The sequence below is a fragment of the Meles meles genome, chromosome 19 (genome assembly GCF_922984935.1).
Source record: "Meles meles chromosome 19, mMelMel3.1 paternal haplotype, whole genome shotgun sequence".
NCBI classification, from domain to species: Eukaryota; Metazoa; Chordata; class Mammalia; order Carnivora; family Mustelidae; genus Meles; species Meles meles.
Window position 1 is genome coordinate 53769917 of NC_060084.1, and position 25376 is coordinate 53795292.

A 25376-nucleotide genomic window follows, 5' to 3' on the forward strand; every position below is an offset into this window, starting at 1 on the left:
GCGCTCTCCTTTGTCCTCTCTGTCTCAAATCTTTAAAAAAGAAAAGGACACCCCAGAATGGCTGACCTTAAAAAACTCAGGATCATTTGGTGTTGGTAGAATGTCTGGAGCTCTCATACACAGCAGTTGGGGCTCCAGGTGGGAAATGGACGCCGTCGCTCTGAAAACTGGTAGAATCTAGAGAAGCTGAGGGTATGTGCACTGTGAGCCAGCACAGCATGTCTATTCCCGGGTGTATGTCCAGGGGACGTGAGTGCTTATTTCTAGCAAAATTATTTCCAGGACGGTTGTGGTAGCTTTCTTCATATTAGCTGTGAACTAGAGACAGCCCAGGTACCTGTCCACGGTGCAATGGATACACTGGTTTGTTCCTGCAGTGGGAGACTGTTCAATGATGAAGACTTGCTCTGCTTCACAACACAGATGATTCTCACCAACCTCGTGTTCGGTGCAAAGCCAGACCCAAGAAAGCAGGGTCCGTGATTCCATTTATATCCAGCTCAGAAACAGGCATGACAGATCTAGAGGGTAAAAGTTAAGAATGGCAGTTGTGTGGGGCAGAGGAACAGTTTGTTAACTGGAAGAGGACATGCCTTCGTTTCCCCCAACAGCTGACTTTCAGTGCGGGTAGATTTCCTAGGGCCCCTTACTTGAGAGCAGATAACCCCTTTGACTCCCTTCAGGCCAGGTGTTTGGTCTGTGTCTTCCTCCTAGCCCAAGCTCTCCATGAGCAAGAATCGGGTGTTGGGTTTGCCCCTCTACTCATACCTGATGCAGAGTAGGCCTCAGTAAATACGATAAGTAAAGACATCCGTTTGATGAGCCTCAGAGACTTATGGGTTCTGTTATGCTATACCCCATTCTCCCAGACTGGCTGACCTCCCTTTGCCTATTCTGTTCTATTTCCAGCCTGCAAAGTAACTTCATCTCTGGACTCACATGCCATCTGTGTATGTGAACCCCTCCTTGTCCAGGAGCCCTCTGCCTGCCTCCTGTGTATCTCCCAGCTTGGCTCATCCCTTTCTTTGCCTTCCCTTTCTCCTCCCAGCACACTGCAGAGCGAAGTCAAGCCCATCCTAGAGAAGCTGACCCAGGACCAGGACGTGGATGTCAAATACTTTGCCCAGGAAGCTCTGACTGGTAAGGCCTGAACTCGGAGACCCCACTGGGAGGGTGGTCTGTAAGGATCGGCCTAGGCCTGAGAAGAGCAGCTCCTGGGAGGGGGATATGCAGGAGCAGTTGTGGGCAGAGGGCTAGCTGTGGTTCTGACTCCCGCCTGTTCCTGTTCCCCCAGTTCTGTCTCTCGCCTGATGCTGGAAGAGGAGCCAACGCCGGCCTCTGGTGTCCACCCACCCTCCTCCCCCACCCAGATCCCTTCCTCAGGGAGACAGTGGGGGGACTTTGGCTGTCACTCCCTGTGCATGGTCTGACCCCAGGCCCCTTCCCTCAGCACGGTTCTTCCTCTCCCCAGCCTGGGAATCCGACTTCTCACTGTCCACCTCCCAAGAGGCTTGGGGGAGCACAAGCTGGGACAGGGCAGTGACCCTGGGAGGAAGGGGCCACTTTTGTCCGCAGGGGAGAGATGTGAGCATCCCAGGTCACTGGCTCCTGCTGCTGTAATGGGGACCCCCTACCCCATCTACTTCTCCTCCTCCTATCTCCCTTCCTCCCTCCTCTCCCCCTCCCCCTCAGTGGTTTTTTTGTGTGTGTGTCAACTGTGCCGTTTTTATTTTATTCCTGTTTTCCCTTTTCACAGAGAAATAAAGGTCTAGAAATAGCTGGTCCTCTGGTTTTAGTCAATAGCGTGGAGGAGGGGTGCCATACCAGGAGTGTAGCTGGCCTCCAGGATAGTGGGTCCATGCAGTTTCCAGCCAGGAGAGTCCTGTGGTGCAGCTTAGTTTCACAGACATCAGTCGAGTATGTGGTGGTTCAGGGCAGGTGTCTTGGAGCCAGACTGCCGGGATCCAGATCCTCGTTCTGTTAGTTAATGGCTGTGTGACCTTGAGTAGGTTACCCGGTTTCTCTGACTCCGTTTTGTACTTCGTCAAATGGAGATAATGGTAGAATCTAAATCGCAACGTGAAGACTAAATGTTAAAACATGCAAAGTGCGTAACTGTGCTGCATGGCATATGAGAAGCAGTTGGGGTCAGTTGTAACTTGCTGGAGAACTCCCTGTAGGTGAGGCTGTGTCCCTGAGGAAGTCCCAGGAAAATCAGGGCTGTAACGGAATGGGAGGGGGACTGGCAAGATGGAACCCATTGTCCCTCAACATGTGTTCTCCCATTTCTTCACTAATTAATAGAGACACTGCAGTGTGTAGCTAGGCACATGTTGGCCTGGCCTCAAGGCATTTTCCCAGGTCTCTTGACATTTGGTGTGGTGCTGTGACTAAATTCTGGCCAATAATATGTGAACAGAAGTGGTGTGTGCTGCTTTTAGGAAGTGTTCTTAAAGGAGGAGATATACGCCCCCATTTTTCCTCACTCTGCACTCTGCACAGTAGGTAGACCAGATGGCTGGAGTGGGAGCAGCCATCTTGGGCCAGGAAGTAATCTTAGGAGCATAGGCCCAGCAAAGTGGCAGAACAAGATAAGAGGATCCTGGGTCCCTGATGCTGTGAAAACCCACACCAATGTTGGTTACCTGGGAGAGTTAAACTGTTTGAGTGACTGTTCGTTTGGGGTTTCATCACTTGCAGGTCACCCGAATTCTAACTGATGCAGGGGCCAAAGAGCCCCGGAGAGAGGAGCAGGAGACTTAGTGGATGGTGGTACGTGTAAGGTTTCACAAAGGACGTGATACTGAGTACAGTTTTGCTCAGCAGGGTGGAGGGGAAATTGGTACTGGGTGGCAAGGTGATTTAACCAGCTCAGCCCTCATGTTACTGAGTTCCTACTGATTGTTACACCCAGCTGAGTCCTGGGGGATGAGGGTGAAGGAGATCCTGTTCCTCCCATTATTGGCTTATGTTCGTTTCATAAGAGAAGGACCTGTGGTTTAAGTTTGGTCCCCCACCCCACACCCAACACAAATGTACCGTACTTTCCTAGGATACAGATAGTTGAAGGACTCACTGAGTGCAGAATTGATGAGGTTGGGGGATGGGGCAGTATGGTCACTTTCAGCTTGATGAATGTTGAAGTTCAGTTGGCAGTCTACCACTAATTGGCTGAAAGAACATGGAATTAATGACCCATTGTGTTTCATTTACATTTTACTGGATAACAACCCACCTCCCCCAAAAATTAGTGATTATAACAATGAAAATGTATTATTCCTCATAATTCTGCAGTCTGCGCTCAGCTCAGCTGGAAGATTCCTCTGCTCCATACTACTGTATCTACTGGGGCTGGACGTTCAAGATGACTTCTTTACCTCCATATCTGGGGGTACCACCTCAGCTGAGGCCTGGTATAGCATTTCTCACTGTGGCCTCTCCAGTGTGGCTGGATCTCTTTATCTGATGGCTTATGGTTCCAAAGGAGTTTCCAGCAGAACAAGGCCCTCAGTTTATGAGAGCTTGCATCACAAGCTGAAACAAGTCACGTGGCTCACTGGGGAATGCCAGTGTGACAGTCAGCCATACGTGGTCCAGAGAGAAACTTTGGGTTCCATCTTAGCTCTGCTACACACAGGTGGAGCATCAACAGCTTACGGAGTTGAGGCTGATTACAGAGTGTATAGAGCATTTGGAGCAAGCTGAAGATGTAAACTTTATCCTGAAGCCAGAGCAGCCCACAGGGGTTTTTGATAAAGGACTGACAGTATCAGAATTGAAGGGGGAGACCTGAGGCCAGGAGACCTGGCGAGGATACGGTCTAAGCAAGAGAGGAATTTTGAGCTGGAGGCAGGTACTGTGGAGTTGGGGAGGTTGTAGGTAAAAAGGGGAAACAAAGCTTCCCAAGAAGACAGATTGGGACCGGGTGACACCTGGATAGGGGAGTAAAGGGAAGGATGCAGTCATCTTGGCAGCCAGGATTCAAGTCTTCTGAGACTCACCACCTGCTTCTCCCTGGGAAAGGAGGGTTCCTATAAACTTGCATGTGCTTCAAATCTCCAACCTTTCACATGTAAAATGAACATCTACCTGGAAAGCTCTCTCCTCACTTCTTGAGAAACTGAAGTAATTCAATATGGAGAGTGAGGAAAGAGGCGGAGTGGCATAGGTAACCATGGAGAAGTGTGTAGGGGCCGTATCTTGAAAAGCCTCCAAATACCGCAAAAGGATTGAATGTGACCCTGAGGGACAAGATCGCCTAAGACTTGGTGGTGGGGGATAGGAATGGAGATTCTTCCAGGGTCAGACAATGTCAGGGTGTTGGGGAGGAGGCTGGGATGATGGTCTTAGGGGGCAAGGGCAGGGCCTCAGCTGGGTCTGGGGCTGAGGAGAATACGCAGAGAGATTAAGGAGGTGGACTTGAGGCCACTTCTGTTTCTCAAACCCCTGGGGGGTTACAAAGGAAGCAGCTGGAAGGAAGGCCCTGTTGCTCTCCTCAGATAATCAAAACATGAAGTCTTAACACCTGCCTTGTTATCAGCCCTCCTATCTGGAGGAGGTCCCCACTGTAGCCACTCCCTTTAGTTCTTCCCTGTGTAAACTGTTTTTCAGATGAGAACACAGACCCACAGTGTTGGGTGTCTGATGTGGGCTCTTACGGGCTTACCAGATCAGAGCTCAACAATCTCTTCCAGAAGAAAAAAAAAATGCCTTAGTTTCCTCTTAAGGAAATTCTGCTTAAGATCCTTTTAGGGCCCAACTAAGGACAGGAAGCTGGCCCTACAAGCTGGAAGAGAAGAAGCAGGGCATGGCTGGCCCTATAGAAAATAGGAGTCCTAATCTCTTAACTATGATGCAAGGTGTAGAAATCCATGATAGGCTTTGTAATGAGTCACTGGGGGCAAAACCTGATCTGACTTGAACTATTATAGTAGCAAAACCCAACTTAAGACTTCAGAGTTTTTATCTTTCTTGCATGGAATACACATCACAGTCAGAAATATGTGTGTCTTAGGAATATATGGAATGTATTCAATTAGTAATCAAAACACTGCCCACAAAAGTCTGGGCCCAGATGGCTTCAGTGAATTTTCTAACAAAACATCAAAAGAATACCAATCTTTCATAAACTCTTCCCAAAAGTAGAAGAGAACACTTCCAACTCGTTCTAAGGCTAACATTAGTGTAATACACCTAATCAGTAGAAGGTAACATGATCATCTCCATTGATGCTAAAAAGTCACATTTACCAAAACCCACACTTTCACGATAAAAACAGTAAACTCGAAATAGAAAGGAGTTTCCTTAACCTGATAAAAGGTTATCTACAGAAAACCACAGATACTATAATAATGGTGAAAGATTGGGTACTTACCATGTAAGATAAACAAGGCAAAAGTATCCACTCCTGCCACTTTTCAACATTGTAGTAGTAATTCAGGATAATTAGGCAAGAAAAATAAAAGGCATGCAGATTGGAAAGGAAGAAATAGAACTACATTTGCAGATGACATGATTATGTATACAGGGAATCCTAAGGAATCCACTAAAAAATTAAGTTCAGTAAGATTGCAGGACACAAATACAAAGAAGTAATTATGTCCATACATTGTTGGTAAGGATATGGAGATACTCGAATCTTCATATATTGCCAGTGGAAATGGGAAATGGTGTATTCACTTTGGGAAACAATGTGGCAGTTACCATTTGCCTACCCATTGTACTCCTAAGTATATACCCAAGAGAATTGAAAACTTATGTCCCTATAAGAAATACACACAAATACTGGTAACAGTATTCTTCACAATAGCGAAAATGTGGAAACCACCCAAGTATCCAACTGATGAAATGTGGTATATCCATGTAATGGATATTAGCCATAAAAATGAATGAAGGGTTGGGGCACCTCGATGGCTCAGTTGATTGAGCGTCTGAGTCTTGATTTTGACTCAGATCATGATCTTGGGCTCATGAGACTGGGCCCTGTGTAGGGCTCCCTGCTCAGCAGAGAGTCTGCTTGAGATTCTTTCCCTCTGCTCCTCCTATTCAGGCTTTCTCTCACAAAATAAATACATAAATCTTTTTTTAAAATGAAGTATTGGGGCTCCTGGGTGGCTCAGTGGGTTAAAGCCTCTGCCTTCTGCTCAGGTCATGATAACCAGGGTCTTGGGATTGAGCCCCGCATTGGGCTTTCTGCTCAGCAGAGAGCCTGCTTCCCCCCGCCACCCTCTTCTGCCTGCCTCTCTGCCTACTTGTGATCTCTGTCTGTCAAATAAGTAAAATCTTTTTAAAAAATAAATAAAAATGAACTATTGATACATTTACAAAATGAATGAATTTTGGAAACATGTCATGAAAGTAGCCAGACACAAAAGGCCAGGTATTGTAGGGTTTTGTTTTACTTGTACTTTTGGTGTTGTATCTAAGAAATCACTGCCAGATCTAATATCATGAAAGTTTTGACCAATGTTTTCTTCTAAGAGTTTTAGGTCTTTGATTCATTTTGAGTTAATCTTTTTATATGGTGTTAGATACAGATCCAGCTTCATTTTTTTTGGCCTGTGGGTATTCAGTTATCCTAGTACCATTTCGTGAAGAGCCGTGGTTCTCTTAAAAATCATTTGATCATAGGGGCACCTGGTTGGCTCAGTGGGTTAAGTCGCTGCCTTCAGCTTGGGTCATGATCTCAGGGTCCTGGGATTGAGCCCTGCATCCGGCTCTTTACTCAGCGGCGAGCCTGCTTCTCTCTCTCTGCCTGCCTCTCTGCCTACTTGTGATCTTTCTCTGTCAAATGAATAAATAGAATCTTTTTAAAAAAGTCATTTGATCATGAAGACCAGTACCACACTACTTTGATTACAGCTTTGTTTTGAAATCAGGAAAGTGAGTTCAGTACAGTAGCTTTGTTCTTTTTCAAGATTGTTTTGGTTATGGGGGTCCCTTAAGATTCCATATGAAGATTAGACTGAGTTGTTCTATTTCTGCAAAAGACATCATTGGAGTCTGAGGGATTCCATTGAATCTGTAGATTGCTTTGCTTTGAGTGGTAGTGACATTTTAGCAGTAGTAAGTTTTCCCATCCATGAACATGGGATGCATTTCCATTTATTTTTATGTTTAATTCTTTCAGAAATGTTTAGTAGTTTTCTTTGTAAAAGTCTCTTACCTCTGGCTAATTGCTTATTCTTGTTTTTATAATTTCCTTTTCAGATTGTTCATTGCTAGCATATAAAAATGCAACTGGTTTTTCTGTTGACTTCATTTTGCTAGTTTGGTGAATTCATTTATTCTAACAGTTTTATCCTGGAATTTTTAGGCTTTTCTACATAAAAGATCATATCATCTGCAAACAGATAATTTTACTTTTTCCTTTCCAATTTGGATGACCTTTTTTTTTTTTAATTACAGATTTACTCTTTTTAAGACTTCCAGTACTGTGTTGAATAGAAGTGGTTAAGAGTGGGGAACATTGTTTTTAATCTCGGAGGAAAAGCTTTACTTGAACTCTTGAGTATGTGATAACTGGCTGTGGGCTTTTCATATATGGCCTCTGTTTTGTTGAGGTACATTCCTTCTGTACTCAGGTTGTTGAGAGTTTTTATTATTGAAAGGATATTAAAGTTTGTTAAGTGCTTTCAACAGTTACTGAGATGATTGTATAATTTTTATCCTTTGTTCTGTTAATGTGGTCTATCACATTTGTTGATTTGCATATATTGAACCATCCTTACATCCCAAGGATAAATCTTACTTGATTATGGTGTATGGAAGTTTTTATGTGCTTTTGAATTGGGTTTGCTAATATTTTGTTGAGGATTTTTGCATCAATATTCATCAGATAAATTGACCTGTAGTTTTGTTTCCTTATAGTGTCCTTATCTAGCTTTGGTATCAGGGTCATGCTGACCTTGTGAAATGAGTTTGGGAGTGTTCCTCTTCTTCATTTTTTGGAGGAGTTTAGAAGAACTGGTGTCAGTTCTTTAAATGTTTGGTAGAATTCATGGATGAAACTATCTGGACTTGGGATTGTCTTTGTTGGGTTTTTGATTCCTTATTCAGTCTCCTTAGTCATTATTGGTCTGTTAAGGTTTTCTGTTTCTTCGTTATCCAATTTTGGTAGACTGTATGTATCTAAGAACTTATTTCTTCTAGATTGCCTGATTTATTAGCATATTATTTTTCATAGTTTTTTTTAATGATCCTTTGTATTTCTGTGCAATCAGTTATAATGTTTTCTTTCATTTATAAATTTTTTGCGTCCCCCTCCCTTCACTCTATCTCTGTTTTTTGTTTGTTTTGTTTTGTCTAGCTAACAATTTGTTATTTTCTTAAAAAAAAAACAAAAAAACCTTAGTTTCAGGGTTTTTTTTTTCCTGTTGTATTTCTTCTTTTTTTTCCCCCTTTTATTTATTTTTTTCAGCATAACAGTATACATTGTTTTTGCACAACCCCCAGTGCTCCATGCAAAACGTGCCCTCCCTATTACCCACCACCTGTTCCCCCAACCTCCCACCCCTGACCCTTCAAAACCCTCAGGTTGTTTTTCAGAGTCCATAGTCTCTTATGGTTCGCCTCCCCACCCAAATGTCCATAGCCCCCTCCCCCTCTCCTAATCCCACCTCCCCCCAGCAACCCCCAGTTTGTTTTGTGAGATTAAGAGTCATTTATGGTTTGTCTCCCTCCCAATCCCATCTTGTTTCATTGATTCTTCTCCTATCCCCCTAACCCCCCATGTTGCTTCTCCATGTCCTCATATCAGGGAGAGCATATGATAGTTGTCTTTCTCCGATTGACTTATTTCACTAAGCATGATACGCTCTAGTTCCATCCACGTCGTCGCAAATGGCATGATTTCATTTCTTTTGATGGCTGCATAGTATTCCATTGTGTATATATACCACATCTTCTTTATCCATTCATCTGTTGATGGACATCTAGGTTCTTTCCATAGTTTGGCTATTGTAGACATTGCTGCTATAAACATTCGGGTACACGTGCCCCTTCGGATCACTACGTCTGTATCTTTAGGGTAAATACCCAGTAGTGCAATTGCTGGGTCATAGGGTAGTTCTATTTTCAACATTTTGAGGAACCTCCATGCTGTTTTCCAGAGTGGTTGCACCAGCTTGCATTCCCACCAACAGTGGAGGAGGGTTCCCCTTTCTCCGCATCCTTGCCAGCATCTGTCATTTCCTGACTTGTTAATTTTAGCCATTCTGACTGGTGTGAGGTGATATCTCGTTGTGGTTTTGATTTGTATTTCCCTGATGCCGAGTGACGTGGAGCACTTTTTCATGTGTCTGTTGGCCATCTGGATGTCTTCTTTGCAGAAATGTCTGTTCATGTCCTCTGCCCATTTCTTGATTGGATTGTTTGTTCTTTGGGTGTTGAGTTTGCTAAGTTCCTTATAGATTTTGGATACTAGCCCTTTATCTGATATGTCGTTTGCAAATATCTTCTCCCATTCTGTCAGTTGTCTTTTGGTTTTGTTAACTGTTTCCTTTGCTGTGCAAAAGCTTTTGATCTTGATGAAATCCCAAGAGTTCATTTTTGCCCTTGCTTCCCTTGCCTTTGCCGTTGTTCCTAGGAAGATGTTGCTACGGCTGAGGTCGAAGAGGTTGCTGCCTGCATTCTCCTCAAGGATTTTGATGGATTCCTTTCTCACATTGAGGTCCTTCATCCATTTGGAGTCTATTTTCGTGTGTGGTGTAAGGAAGTGGTTCAATTTCATTTTTCTGCATGTGGCTGTCCAATTTTCCCAGCACCATTTATTGAAGAGGCTGTCTTTTTTCCATTGGACATTCTTTCCTGCTTTGTCGAAGATGAGTTGACCATAGAGTTGAGGGTCGATTTCTGGGCTCTCTATTCTGTTCCACTGATCTATGTGTCTGTTTTTGTGCCAGTACCATGCTGTCTTGATGATGACAGCTTTGTAATAGAGCTTGAAGTCCGGAATTGTGATGCCACCAACTTTGGCTTTCTTTTTCAATATTCCTTTGGCTATTCGAGGTCTTTTCTGGTTCCATATAAATTTTAGGATTATTTGTTCCATTTCTTTGAAAAAAAAATGGATGGTATTTTGATAGGGATTCCATTAAATGTGTAGATTGCTTTAGGTAGCATGGACATTTTCACAATATTTATTCTTCCAATCCAGGAACATGGAACATTTTTCCATTTCTTTGTGTCTTCCTCAATTTCTTTCATGAGTACTTTATAATTTTCTGTGTATAGATTCTTAGCCTCTTTGGTTAGGTTTATTCCTAGGTATCTTATAGTTTTGGGTACAATTGTAAATGGGATTGACTCCCTAATTTCTCTTTCTTCAGTCTTGTTGTTGGTGTACAGAAATGCAACTAATTTCTGGGCATTGATTTTATATCCTGACACTTTACTGAATTCCTGTACAAGTTCTAGCAGTTTTGGGGTGGAGTCTTTTGGGTTTTCCACATATAGTATCATATCATCTGCGAAGAGTGATAGTTTGACTTCTTCTTTACCAATTTGGATGCCTTTAATTTCTTTTTGTTGTCTGATTGCTGAGGCTAGGACTTCTAGTACTATGTTGAATAGCAGTGGTGATAATGGACATCCCTGCCGTGTTCCTGACCTTAGCGGAACAGCTTTCATTTTTTCTCCATTGAGAATGATATTTGCGGTGGGTTTTTCATAGATGGCTTTGATACTATTGAGGTATGTGCCCTCTATCCCTACACTTTGAAGAGTTTTGATCAGAAAAGGATGCTGTACTTTGTCCAATGCTTTTTCAGCATCTATTGAGAGTATCATATGGTTCTTGTTCTTTCTTTTATTAACATTGATTGATTTGTGGATGTTGAACCAACCCTGAAGTCCTGGAATAAATCCCACTTGATCGTGGTGAATAATCCTCTTAATGTACTGTTGAATCCTATTGGCTAGTATTTTGGTGGGAATTTTTCAATTGTGTTCATCAAGGATATTGGTCTGTAGTTCTCTTTTTTGGTGGGATCCTTGTCTGGTTTTGGGATCAAGGTGATGCTGGCCTCATAAAAAGAGTTTGGAAGTTTTCCTTCCATTTCTATTTTTTGGAACAGTTTCAAGAGAATAGGAATGAGTTCTTCTTTAAATGTTTGGTAGAATTCCCCTGGGAAGCCGTCTGGCCCTGGGCTTTTGTTTGTTTGGAGATTTTTGATGACTGTTTCAATCTCCTTACTGGTTAAGGGCCTGTTCAGGTTTTCTATTTCTTCCTGGTTCAGTTGTGGTAGTTTATATGTCTCTAGGAATGCATCCATTTCTTCCAGATTGTCAAATTTGTTGGCGTAGCGTTGCTCATAGTATGTTCTTATAATTGTCTGTATTTCTTTGGTGTTAGTTGTGATCTCTCCTCTTTCATTCATGATTTTATTGATTTGGGTCCTTTCTCTTTTCTTTTTGATGAGTCTGGCCAGGGGTTTATCAATCTTATTGATTCTTTCAAAGAACCAGCTCCTAGTTTCATTGATTTTTTCTATTGTTTTTTTGGTTTCTATTTCATTGATTACTGCTCTGATCTTTATGATTTCTCTTCTCCTGCTGGGTTTAGGGTTTCTTTCTTGTTCTTTCTCCAGCTCCTTTACGTGTAGGGTTAGGTTGTGTACTTGAGACCTTTCTTGTTTCTTGAGAAAGGCTTGTACCGCTATATATTTTCCTCTCAGGACTGCTTTTGCTGTGTCCCACAGATTTTGAACCATTGTGTTTTCATTATCATTTGTTTCCATGAATTTTTTCAATTCTTCTTTAATTTCCTGGTTAACCCATTCATTCTTTAGAAGGATGCTGTTTAGTCTCCATGGATTTGGGTTCTTTCCAGCTTTCCTCTTGTGATTGAGTTCTAGCTTCAGAGCATTGTGGTCTGAAAATATGCAGGGAATGATCCCAATCTTTTGATACCGGTTGAGACCTGATTTGTGACCCAGGATGTGATCTATTCTGGAGAAGGTTCCATGTTCACTAGAGAAGAATGTGTATTCTCTTGCTTTGGGATGAAATGTTCTGAATAGATCTGTGATGTCCATCTGGTCCAGTGTGTCATTTAAGGCCTTTATTTCCTTGTTGATCTTTGGCTTGGATGATCTGTCCATTTCAGTGAGGGGAGTGTTCAAGTCCCCTACTATTATTGTATTATTATTGATGTGTTTCTTTGATTTTGTTATTAATTGGTTGATATAGTTGGCTGCTCCCACGTTAGGGGCATAGATATTGAAAATTGTTAGATCTTCTTGTTGGACAGACCCTTTGAGTAGGATATAGTGTCCTTCCTCATCTCTTACTATAGTCTTTGGCTTGAAATCTAATTGATCTGATATAAAGATTGGCACCCCAGCTTTCTTCTGATGCCCATTAGCATGGTAAATTGTTTTCCACCCCCTCACTTTAAATCTAGAGGTGTCTCCGCGTCTAAAATGAGTTTCTTGTAGGCAACATACTGATGGGTTTTGTTTTTTTTATCCATTCTGATACCCTGTGTCTTTTGATTGGGGCATTTAGCCCATTAACATTCAGGGTAACTATTGAGAGATACGAATTTAGTGCCATTATTAGTCTGTAAGGTGACTGTTACTGTATATTGTCTCTGTACCTTTCTGATCTACTACTTTTAGGCTCTCTCTTAATTAGAGGACCCCTTTCAATATTTCCTGTAGAGCTGGTTTGGTGTTTGCAAATTCTTTCCGTTTTTGTTTGTCCTGGAAGCTTTTGATCTCTCCTTCTATTTTCAATGATAGCCTAGCTGGATAGAGTATTCTTGGCTGCATGTTTTTCTCGTTTAGTGCTCTGAATATATCATGCCAGCTCTTCCTGGCCTTCCAGGTCTCCGTGGATAAGTCTGCTGCCAATCTAATATTTTTACCATTGTATGTTACAGACTTCTTTTCTCGGGCTGCTTTCAGGATTTTCTCTTGTCACTAAGACTTGTAAATTTTACTATTAGGTGACGGGGTGTGGACCTATTCTTGTTGACTTTGAGGGGGGTTCTCTGCATCTCCTGGATTTTGATGCTTGTTACCTTTGCCATATTAGGGAAATTCTCTCCAATAATTCTCTCCAATAGACCTTCTGCTCCCCTCTCTCTTTCTTCTTCTTCTGGAATCCCAATTATTCTAATGTTGTTTCGTCTTATGGTGTCACTTATCTCTCGAATTCTCCCCTCATGGTCCAGTAGCTGTTTGTCCCTCTTTTGCTCGGCTTCTTTATTCTCTGTCATTTGGTCTTCTATATCACTAATTCTTTCTTCTGCCTCCTTGATCCTAGGTGTGAGAGCCTCCATTTTTGATTGCACCTCATTAATAGCTTGTTTTGATTTCAACTTGGTTAGATTTTAGTTCTTTAATTTCTCCAGAAAGGGCTTTAATATCTCCAGAGAGGGTTTCTCTAATATCTTCCATGCCTTTTTCGAGCCCGGCTAGGATGTTCAGAATCGTCATTCTGAACTCTTGATCTGACATATTACCCATGTCTGTGTTGATTAGGTCCCTAGCCTTCGGTACTGTCTCTTGTTCTTTTGTTTGTGGTGATTTTTTCCGCCTTGTCATTTTGTCCACATAAGAGGATATGAAGGAGCAAATAAAATACTAAAAGGGTGGCAAAGACCCCAGAAAAATGCGCTGTAACCAAATGAGAAGAGACCCCAAATTGTGGTGGGGAGAAAGGGGATAAAAAGAGGTTCAGAAAAAAAAAAAGAAATTTAAAAAATAAAACAAATAAAGAAAAAATATAAAAAAGAAAAAATATATATATTTAGATAAACTAGTCAAAAAAGGTTAAAAAAGAAAAGGGTAAAAGTTTTAAAAAATTTACCAGAAGAAGAAAAAAGAAAAAAAATTGAAAAAAGAAAAAAAAAATTGAAGTAGCCGCAAGACTAAAGAATCATGGGGAGAAAGCCATGAGTTCCGTGCTTTGCTTTCTCCTCCTCTGGAATTGCGCTGCTTTCTTAGGAATTGAACCTACTTTCCTTGATAGATGAACTTCGTCCTGGCTGGATATTTTGTTGATATTCTGGGGGAGGGGCCTGTTGTAGTGACTCTCAAGTGTTTTGCCCGAGGCGGGATTGCACCGCCCTTACTGGCGGCCGGACTAAGTAATCGGCTCGGGTTCGCTTTTGGGAGCTTCTGTTCCCTGAATGCTTTCCGTAGAGTTCCGGAGGACGGGAATGAAAACGGCGGCCTCCTAGTCTCCGGCCGGGAGGAGCCGAGAGCCTGGGGCCCCACTCCTCAGTGCGCTCCCAGAGGACAGCACCCAATCACTCCCGTATCCCCAGCCTCTAGCCGCGCTCCGAGCTCATCCAGCCCGCGACCAGTTCAAGGTAACCCCGAGCTGATAGTTCAGTCCTCGGCTCTGTCTCTGCAGCCGGCTTCTCTGTTCTAATACCTGCGAGCTCTGCGACACTCCAACACCCCCGATCCTTCTGTGACCCTGCGGGACCTGCGGCCACACTGACCCCGCGTGGGCTTCACCCTGGTTTAGCCTCTGGAGCAATGTCCCTCAGTGGAACAGACGTTTAAAAGTCCTGATTTTGTGCTCCGTTCCTCCGCCCGCCGTCTATCTTCCCGTCGTTTTGGATTCACTTCTCCGCCAGTCCTACCTTTCAGAAAGTGGTTGATTTTCTGTTTCTAGAGTTGCTGTTCGTCTTCTCCTCGATGTCCCATTGGATTTGTAGATGTTTGCAATGTTTAGATAAGCTATCGAGCTGATCTCCTGCTACCTGATGTAGTTTCAGCCTGCTACTTCTCCGCCATCTTGACTCCTCCCCCTCCTGTTGTATTTCTTGCTCCATTACATTTATTTCTCTTTATTTTTTCCTCCCTTCTACTAAGGTTTATTTCTTTCATTTTAGTTTCTTGAGGCATAATGTTAATTGCTTATATGAGACTTTTATTAATATAGATATTTATTACTATAAACTTTCTCTTAGAACTGCTTTTGCTGCATCCTGTAACTTTTGGTATATTGTATTTCCATTTTCATTTGTTTTGGTATACTTTCTGATTTCCCCTTTTGACTTTTTTTTGTTGTTGTTGACTCAGGAGTGTGTTATTTTCACATATTTGTGAATTTTCCAGTTTTCCTCCTTTCATTGATTTCTAGTTTCATGCCATGTGTTTCAGAAAAAGTACATGATATGATTTCAGTCTTCTTAAATTTGTTAAGACTTGCTTTATAGCACAGCGTGCAATATACCTTATAAAATGCTCCATGTATGCTTGAAAAGATATTATTCTTGTGCTATTGGATGGAATGTTCTATATATGTCATATGTCTGTTAGGTCCATTTGGTCTATAGTGTTCTTCAAGTTGGCTGTTTCCTTGCTGATTTTCTGTCTGGATGATGCATCAATGTTGAAAATGGGGTATTAAAGTCCCCAACTATCATTGTGTTACTGTTCATTTTTCCCTTCAGGTCTGTCAATATTTGCTTTAAATACTGAGGTACTCTGGTACTGGATTATATGTATGTGTATTTGTTGTATCCTTTTAATGAATTACCCCTTTATCACTATATATTGATGTTCTTTTGTCTCTTATGAGTGATGCTAACTGAAAGTCTGTCTTATCTGATGTAAGTATGACCGCTTTCACTCTCTTTGGTTTCCCTTTTTATGGAATGTCTTTTTCCATTACTTCACTTTCAGCCTATGTGTATCCTTTCTTCTGCTCTAGACTGTTGTTCAACCCCCCCCCCCCAGTAAGTTTTTCATTTCCTTTGTTTTAATTCTTCAGCTCCAAGATTTCTGTTTGATACTTATCTCTCTCTTTGTTAAAATTCTCATGTTGTTCATGCATTGTTCTCCTGCATTAAGTAAACTTAGGATGGTCATTTTGAATTCTTTGTCAGGTAAATCAGATATTTACATTTCATGAGGGTCGTTTTCTGGAGATTTATCTCATTCCTTTGTTTGAGACAGGTTTCTGTGTTTCATCATTTTCCTTGACTCTGTGTTGACTATTAATTATTAATTGTTAATTATTAATGTGTTGTGCCTTAGTAAAAAAAAAAAAAATTGCCACCTGTACCAGTCTTCAGGGACTGGGCATGTAGATTTTGGGAGCCTCCCAAATCTTCACTCTAGTCCAAACTACCATCTTTGTTGTAGTGGCCCCAGGAGTCTAAAATACATTGGGTCTTGTCAGTCTGAGACACGTAAGACAGAAACCAGTCTTTCAGGCATCCCCAGAGAAGTTGGGACTTTGGACATAAAGTCAGCCCTTTTCTGCCCAGGAAGAATGTAGAATCTAAACTTTTTCTTCTGCTCACACTGCATTGAGCTGGAAGAGGAGTTTCATTGCCTGCTTATATGCTTGTTTAAACCTCATTTTACTCCTTTGGCCTCCAGGCATCTAGAGTATGTCAGGTTCCATCAGCCCTCTGAAACAGAAAACAAAGCATCCCCTGGGCAGCCCTTGGAAAAGTTGGAACTTCGGATATGTGATATAGCTCTTTCTTCCCTCCGGAAGCTGGGAGCTCTGCCAAGGGTAGGAATTATGACAAGAGTGTCTCACATTTTCCTACCGGTCTCAGTGTGACTGGTTTGATGCTCACCCAGGGTGCAGGAACCTCTCAGCTAGTTTATGGATTTCAAACAAAAGGAAGGCATCTGTTAACTGTTGTTGAATCACTGTGTCTGCTGGGGAAAGGAGGATTCTGGGCCTCCCATTCTGCCATTCTCCTGGCCCCACCCTCACAGGCACATTTCCTTTTTGTTGCCAGCAACCTTCGGCTGTTCACTGGTAAGAGACATGAAGGTTCAATGCTTTTCATTCACCCAGTTCTCTGTCAGCCTTGATAAATCCTCAGTTATCCTGCCAGAAGGAGGGTAAATGACAAACTAGTGAAGCTGCTTGTTTAGGCCTGCCTCTCACTACCTGGTTTAGCATCACACACCAACCACAGGACTAAAGTGAAAATGATAAAAAAATGATAAAGTTGTGTATAAACCAGGTGTGTCATACACTGTTGACAGGTATGAAATTTGTACAAACATTTCAGAAAGCTGGCAGTTATCTCCAAAAGCTGAGTAGATATAAACCTGTGGCCCAAAAGTTCCTCTATCAAATATGTACCCAACAGACATTCATACATGTACCACCAACCAGTTTCTAGAATTTACATACCAGTGCTGTTTATTCATGATAGCCCCAAAATGAAACTCACTCATACGCATGGACAGAAGAATGATTAAATTGATTGACTGACAGAAAGAAAACTGATGTTCACACAGTGGAATTCTGTCACGAACAGCATGAAAAAATACGGATAAATTAACAAACATGGAATTTTAAAAAAAGATTTATTTTTCTGAGAGTGGGCATGCATGCAAGTAGGGGGAGGGACAGAAAGAGAGGAAGAGAAAATCCTAAGCAGACTCCCCACTGAACATAGGAGCCTGACATGGGGCTCAATTCCACAACCCATGAGATATGACTTAAGCTGAAATCATGAGTTGGAACAATGGACAGAGCCACTCAGATGCCCCCAAACATAAGAAATTTTAAAAGCCGAATATAAAGGAGTTCATGCAGTAGGATTCCATTCAGTTGAATTACAAAGAAGTGAAATTGATGTATGCAGTTATGTCACAATAGTGGTCACTCTTGGGGATAGTAACTGGAGGGCATGAGGAAACAAACATCTTTTAAAGTCGTCAGTGTTTTCTTTTAACCTCAGATCTATATACATGTGTGTTCAGTTTGTGAAATTTGAGCAGTGCACTCATAAGCTATGTGTAAAACAATTTTCAATACACAGCAGCAACTAAAAAAGTTATAAGAAGGTAAATAGGTTAGTATTCAGTGACCTTGTATTGTCAAGGTGGAGGTTAACTGTATTAAATAACTATATTGTGATTAGTATTTACAAGTGTTGTGCAAATTCTGGGTTGAAGTCTAAGATATTAAATCTACATCACCTCAAAAGCAGAACACAGAAGTCAACATAGAATAAAATAGAACAGGTATCATGAAGCACACATAATAAGTTGGTAAATGCTTTCCAAGTTTGTCCATTATTAAACATGAAAGACTAATCCTGTTAAAAGTCAAATGTTATTTTATGTTATAAATATTACTCATTTAGATTTTTTTGTCAAGAGATACAACTAGGATATAAAAACTAAAGTAGGTAAATGAAAAATACCTTTCATGTATGTTAAGATCAACTAGAAGGGCAGGATAAAGATAAGTATTTTAAATTAAGAACTTTACATTCTAATAGTTTTCCAATACTATTGCCTGATGGGTGATCATAATCAGATTGATAGGAACACACACCATGAATGTGCGAACACACATTCTATAAACACAAATATGTGTGTCTGTGTGTGTTTACCACCACTCTTGTAATGTCACTGTTTCTTACGATTCTAAGGGGGATGGGATAAGTGACTGAACACTGGGTGAAAACACTCAGTTTACATTTTCCTTCTAGCTGAGGGACTTGTATTATGTAGGCAAGGCAGAGCATAGATACACTGTGCGTGCTCATGGCTTACAAGCAGGCAGTTGGGAAGCAGTGATTACTGAATTGGTGCTAAGGAAGATCAGTTGGGATTATCAAAAACAGACAAAATGACTTGAAAGTTGGAGGAGAGGATATTAAAGTGGACAAAGGTGCTCACCAGACAAAGGATGGTTTTGGTGGCTGTGGACTCAGATGATGTGGAGGAGACATTGGTCCTGTGAATATGTGGGACCTTCTGCTTGTGCCTGAACAGGATGAAAACCATGCAGCTGCTGGCCCAGAGCATGAGCCCCAAACATAGCACATCGGGGGATGGTAACAATTCTGCATACATTGAGTCTCTGGCTTTGTCATGACGAACTGAAGAGCAGTATCCAAAATTATTTCTGTTTGTGATTTTTTTGTTGCTCCATTTCCTGGTGACATATATAAGAAGAATTGTGTTTACCAGCCTGGGCAGGATCCAGCACAGGGCTGTGGACGTGCTTATGTAGTTCAGAGTTCACTTTAAGCCCCATCTACCTGAAATTCTAGGACTGATCATGATGGCCTGGAAGACAATCCAGAGGCTGCTGCTACCCTTGGACACAACCCTGCCGACTCGGTGAACATGCAAAAAAAGTTTGTCATTGAGGAAATGTTTCCAGCAAAAAGGTATCATTGTGCGGGGACTCCTTTAGGCAGAATGCCCAAGGAGTTGGCTATAATCAGCAGCTTGAGAATCAAATCGATGGACCTTGGCCCACACCCAGTAAAATAAAAAATAAAGACCTTGGCCCACACCCAGTAATGGTAAAGAAGAGAAAAATTGCCCAGGATTCCAACCATAGTATATGATGAAATCACCTCCAGCGCCAGATCCCCCACAGTCATCTTGTCAGTTCCCAGTGACTGAGTGTATTTTCTGAGCTAAAGGATCCTGAATGGGCCCTGGTGAGAGGTATCATATCAACTGGAATCCATTATTCTCCACTTAAAACTATTAGTTCCACTAAGAAATGTTGACTTAATGTTTTTCTTTTACTAAGAGTTTTCCACAGGTTGAATGTGTAACTTTTTAAAAGAGTGCTTGTAATGTAAAATCACTTCTGTGAAGGCACTTGTGAGAGAACTTCATGCTTCACGAAGCCATGAGGCTGGCACCATTGTCGCTGTAACTAAAAGATGAAGAGAACAGATACAGAGAGAGGTTAAGTATTTGTATTTGTCAAAATCTACTGCTTAGGGCAGAGCAGGGACTTGAAATGGGTTGTGCTGTGTCAAAATTCCAGAAATAGCAAAATTAAAACACCCTAGTCAACAAATAGTAAGACTTTATTGTGCATATGAGAACTGTTGATGGACCAGGGAGCTTTCAGTTTTAAAACCTGTGAAGGTTGGGGCATAATGTTCCAGGATCACTTATAAAGTGGTTACAGTGATTGGTTATTACAATGGAGCTTTCCAGATGACAAGGCATTGGTTAAAATTACTATCTTATGCCTTTTTTTAGGAAGATAAATTTTTAACGATTATCAGAGGCATTCACAAGAAATAACCTACGTTTTGCTTATTATGTTCATGAAATAAGCTAGATTTTAGTTTTTTTTTATGTGGCTTAAAGGGTTTCGTCTCCTCGGAATTTTTAAGTCCAGTGTCCATTTTATATTTAATTTCATTGCTGGTAACAAAAATAGTGCATTAAACCATTAAACTAGCATCCTCTACTAAAAGCTAATTTGTACTATTAGGTATTTACCCAAAGATGCAGATGTAGTAAAAAGAAGGAGCACATACACCCCAGTGTTCATAGTAGCAGTGTCCCCAATAGCTAGCCTGGAAGGAGCCGAGCTGCCCTTCAACAGATGAATGGATAAAGATGTCCGTATGTACAACGGGCTATTAATCAGCCATTAAAAAGGATGAATACCCACCATTTGCATCCACACAGATGGAACTGGAGGGGATTATGCTGAGTGAAATAAGTAGAGAAAGATAATTTAGCATATGATTTCATTCATATGTAGAACTTCAGAAGCAACACAGAGAACCGCAGGAGAGGGGAGGGAAAACTGAATGGGAAGAAATCAGAGAGGGAGACAAAGCAAGAGAGAGTCTGGACTCTGGGAAACAAACTGAGGGTTACAGAAGGAAAGGGGGTGGGCGATGGGGTAGCCGGGTGATGGGTGTCAAGGGGGTATCTGGGGGTGATGAGCACCGGGTGTTATACGCAACTAATGAATCCTTGTGTTCATCACATAATCCAGGTCTATATTTCGTTTTGATTTTACACTTTGTCATTTGACTTTGCATTTTTGTTATTGTAGTGTTGGATGTAACAAGTTTCCACTTATTTGTAAAGAATTATAGGCCAATATCATTTATGAATAAAGCTTTAGCTATCAATAAATGCAGATGCACTGTTGGCGGTAGAATATGGTAGGAACCTGCTCCATCACAAGGTGTGTGTAATGGGTGTGAGACTGGCTTCATGTTAGGATGCAGCTAAAAAGACTCACTTGCTTTTATATCAAGAACATAAGTATAAAGGTAACTATCACAGAAAGTGTTGAATAATCACATCATACCTTATATTGGGAGACATAAAACACTAATATATGATAAAATACTGTAGGCTAGAAACTAAATTATTATTAATTTTAGATCACATGTTTACCTGCTAATGCCTGATGTAAAATTACTTGCAACAATGCAGTATCCGTAAGTGATATGACATGCAAAGTGGCACATGTAAGGCACGAAATTTTGTGATTTTATAAGTTGATAGAGTAGATTTTTGGATCGCTATGAGAATATAAATAATACTTTATTTTTTACGTCAGTTTTAGGTTCACAGCAAAATTGAGTGGAGGGTACAGCAATTTCCCATATTCTCCCTGACTGTCAAAATGTACCAGAATGGTACCTTTGTTACAGTCGATGAAGATATTATTACGGATGAAAACAAGATGATATGAGCCAGACAGTTGTGTGAAACACATAATTACTATGTTAGTCCTTCCTTTAATGTTCCTCTCCTAAATTTAAGAGGGAAAATAGCCTTACTGTAATCAATAGACTGTAGTGTTTTATTTATTTATTTGACAGAGAGAGAGATCACAAGCAGGCGGGGGGGGGCGGGGGGGGAAGCAGACTCCCCACTGAGCAGAGAGGCTGATGTCGGGTTCAGTGTTGTCGGGTTCAACCCCAGGACCCCAAGATCATGACCCGAGCCGAAGGCAGAGGCTTAACCCGCTGAGCCACCCAGGCGCCCTGACACTGTGGTGTTTTCAAGAGACAATTATGGTCTCCATTAACGTCTCCAGATTAGAGAAAATTTTTTCCTTCAAGCCGTTACTGTTTGGATACACTTTCTGGACAGGATCGGATGAGTCCGATAAATTAATCTCACTCATTATTGTGAGCTCTACTATATGTACCTCTAGTAATCCTGAAGTTTGGTCTTTGATTCCTATAAACGGGGCTGAACAGCAAATTGATTTTACTGCTACATCCATGAGCACCTTAAAAATCAGGTTTTATTATTCCTTGCATTAAGCATCAACTTCAACACTCACCGGGTGATGAGTATTGAGCGCACGTGTTGTGATGAGCACTGGGTGTTACATGCAACTAATAAATCGTTGAACACTACACCAGAAATTAATGGTGTACTAGATGTTGGCTAACGAAACATAATAGAGAAAAATCACTGTCCGACAGGATTGTACCACATTGCTTTAGGTGCCATCAGTAGGGTCTAGGACTCCACCACTCTTTACTAGCTCACCCTGTTCCTCAGGAATTAGTTCTTCCTGTGTGCTTTTTCACTGGACCAGATTCAGAAAGAGAGGATGCCTTTTTCTGATACGATCACTTCTGCAGAATCTTAATACGCCTCCTTCTATTACAGACTGTGCCTCTCCAACTGAAATAGAAAATATGTACTCGACTCTTTCCTGCTGCCAGGATGGTGGGCTCAGTGTGGTGGTCACTATGGGCAGAGCTTAGGTAGACAGACCCTGACATAGGAGTTTGTGATTCTGTGAGGTCATCTCCCTCAGAACCCCAATTACCATTTCATCGGTGTCTGCACGTCTGTGTCTGGGAGTGTAGGCTGGGGAGTTGACAATATTTCTGATAACTTTTTCCTGTTGCTAATTACCAAAAACAATTACAAGTTCCTAGTTAGCACCTCCTAAGAGACTATTAGAGTAATTTTGAGAGGCTCTTTCTTTTCCATTATCCCTCAAGGCGAACAGAGTCTCACAAGGGGAGCCGCAGGAAGCGCTGAGGTCTGCAGTGTGACAGACTGGCAGCAATTATGTGTGTCTCACTGGGCTCTGCTTCCCCCAGAAGTGTCCCCAATGCCTAGTTCTTTCCCAGTCTTCATCCCACTAAGCTGAGCCCTCATTTAAATTATTGGCAATGAAATGGAATAAGATACTTAGGAAGGGCTTGCAAAGAGATGCAAATAGATGGAAGAACATGACGCCAACAATTTACAATTAAATCATTGAACTCACCCACGTCAAAGTCAACTATTTGGGGCTCGTTTGCATAATCCAATGCCTATTACTAATGGAAATTTTATAGGAAATATACTTTACCATTGTTTGCCTCCCTCCTCTAATGGTGGGAAGGAGACACAGCAGTATCTACAGAAGAAAGAAGATTCTAAAAGAGCCCTGAACAGGTATAAGCGCTGGGATCAGAGGGTTTAGCAGGTAGATGCTGCCGTTCCTGGAACTATCAGATAAGCCACTGCTACTAACCTAATTCCAAAACAGCAAATGCTTACCAATTCTCCACACCTATTTTGGCTAAATTTGCTGCCTGAGCACTTGATGCTTTGGTAATTTAGAAACGTAAGTTCAGAATTCAAGTTGACTCTTTGATTTTTTGTACAAACAAAGCCACAGTTTGATCCAGATTTACTATCCAGTCACCCCCAATGTTCAAGTCAGGCTTTAGAGCAACAATGTGGGCAATCCAGATGACTCACACACAAACTCATTTACACGCTTAGGCAAAGACACACGTGCATGCACACAGTGAAATACTCACGCACTCACATACACGCATACTTAATGTGACACCAGCCTAGTTCCACACTCATTCCGGAACACCACACACAAGTTTACTCTCATAAACACCAATAATGACAGTTACACAACTTCACAGTTAACTCATTTTCTTAAAACCACGCAGTCACCAGGCATGTCTGGATCTCAATAGCACATTCTTACATGTACCTCTGGATACCTAGGAAGGGGCCTTCTCTTTCCATCCTTTATAATCCTAATCCTGCAACAGCCTGCAAAGGCAGTGTTTGTAATATGAAGCATTTAAAAAGTGCAGTACTCGTTACCACCTTAGATTGGGATATGTGGTAAGAATATTACGGTACATGGGAGAGTGGCAGTGCACAGGTGTATGGCGGAGCAGGTGAGCAAGAGGGCGTGGGGAAAGCAGGATATAGAGACAAGATAGATGGTGGTGCACAGGTCCTGGGATGAGGGGCGAAGAGAGTGCGGGAGAAGAAGGCAGAGAGAGAAAAGACAAAAGTGTGCTCAATGTCACAAGGAGCATTTCCACATTTGGGGGTACAAGGAGACTATGTAGGGAAGTGAAGGGGGAAATGGGGATGGGCACTTCGCAGGGAAGATATTCATGGTCTTTGGTTGGTGAAATTTATAGGAGACGAGGTCTTGGAGGGGTTAAAATCATGGTGGGAAAGGGGGAGGAGAGGATGTGTGCAGCAGGCAGACCTTGGAGGAAGACACCATGGTCCAAGACAGACAACATCAGTAGAGAAGAGGGACCCTGGAGGAGACTGAACATGAAGAGAGAGGCAAAAGAGGCACAGGGGAGTGAGCTAAGGCTCTAGGAGAGAGGGTCAGGGGTGACTCAAGTAAGGTAGTGCATGTGGGTGTGGATTGGGTTTGCGCAGGAGTTGAGGCTGGGGCTGCAGAAGGTGTGGAGTGTAGAGGACCCAGGGAACAAGGGGGAGATACTGGAATTAGGAGTGGATTTTCAGTGAGACAAAGGGTGCAGATGGTGGGGTTTGAGGGAGTGATGGAAGGTGAGTAGGGTTGCACTGGAGTCCCAGGAATAGTGGTCATGTAGGGACAGATGTCAAAAAGGTGATGGGAAGAAGGTTGGAGAACAATTTTAATAGTAAAATATTTAAGTAATAGAATAAAAGTATTCATGATCTCCAGATGTTACAATTTTTATCACTGACGTGTATCCTTACGCAGTTCCAGAATGTATCTGAACTCGTATCAAAATCTCACTACAGAAGCATATGGGTGGCTCAGTCCTTAAACATCTGCCTTTGGCTCAGGTCATGAGCCCAGGGTCCTGAGATTGAGCCCCGCATGGGGTTCACTGCTCAGCGGGGAGTCTGCCTTTCCCTCTCCATCTGCCTCTCCTCCAGCTCATGCTCTCGATCTCTCTCAAATAAAATCTTTTTAAAGATCACACCACACACACACCATTCTGTTTGGCTCAATACCTCCATTCCAGAGAAGTAGTGCTTTTTAAGTTATATAAAAAGAGGTATGGCAGGGATACCTGGCTGGCTCAGCAATTAAGTGTCTGCCTTCAGCTCAGGTCATGATCCCAGAGTCGGGATCAAGCCCCACATCAGGCTCCTTCCTCGGTAAGGAGCCTGCCTCTCTCCCTCTGCCTGCCGCTCCCCCTGCTTGTGCTCTCTCTCTCTGACAAATTTTTTTATAATAAATCTGACAAAAAAAATTTTTTAAAAGTATGGCAGGGGGCACCTGGCTGGCTCAGTGGCAAGAGTACATGAGTTTCAGTCTCAGGCTCGTGAGTTCTAGCACCACATTGAGTGTAGTGTTTAAAAAATAAACAGAAAAGGTATGACATTTTAGGAATAAGAAAGAACACAGCATCCACC

The 25376-nt window shown here is 42.0% G+C and overlaps 1 protein-coding gene and 1 pseudogene across 1 annotated transcript in view; one reads left to right on the forward strand and one right to left on the reverse strand.

Annotated features, from left to right (window-relative positions):
- Nucleotides 1-1777, forward strand: part of PPP2R1A (protein phosphatase 2 scaffold subunit Aalpha) — a 39356-nt gene extending 37579 nt beyond the window's left edge. Inside the window, exons 14-15 of the mRNA XM_045988247.1 lie at nt 1049-1140; nt 1295-1777. Coding sequence (XP_045844203.1) covers nt 1049-1140; nt 1295-1311 — 109 coding nt within the window. The 3' untranslated portion in view covers nt 1312-1777. The remainder of the gene's footprint in view (nt 1-1048; nt 1141-1294) is intronic.
- Nucleotides 1778-18217: 16440 nt separating this feature from the next.
- LOC123931353 lies at nt 18218-20528 on the reverse strand (annotated as a pseudogene).
- Nucleotides 20529-25376: the final 4848 nt, after the last annotated feature.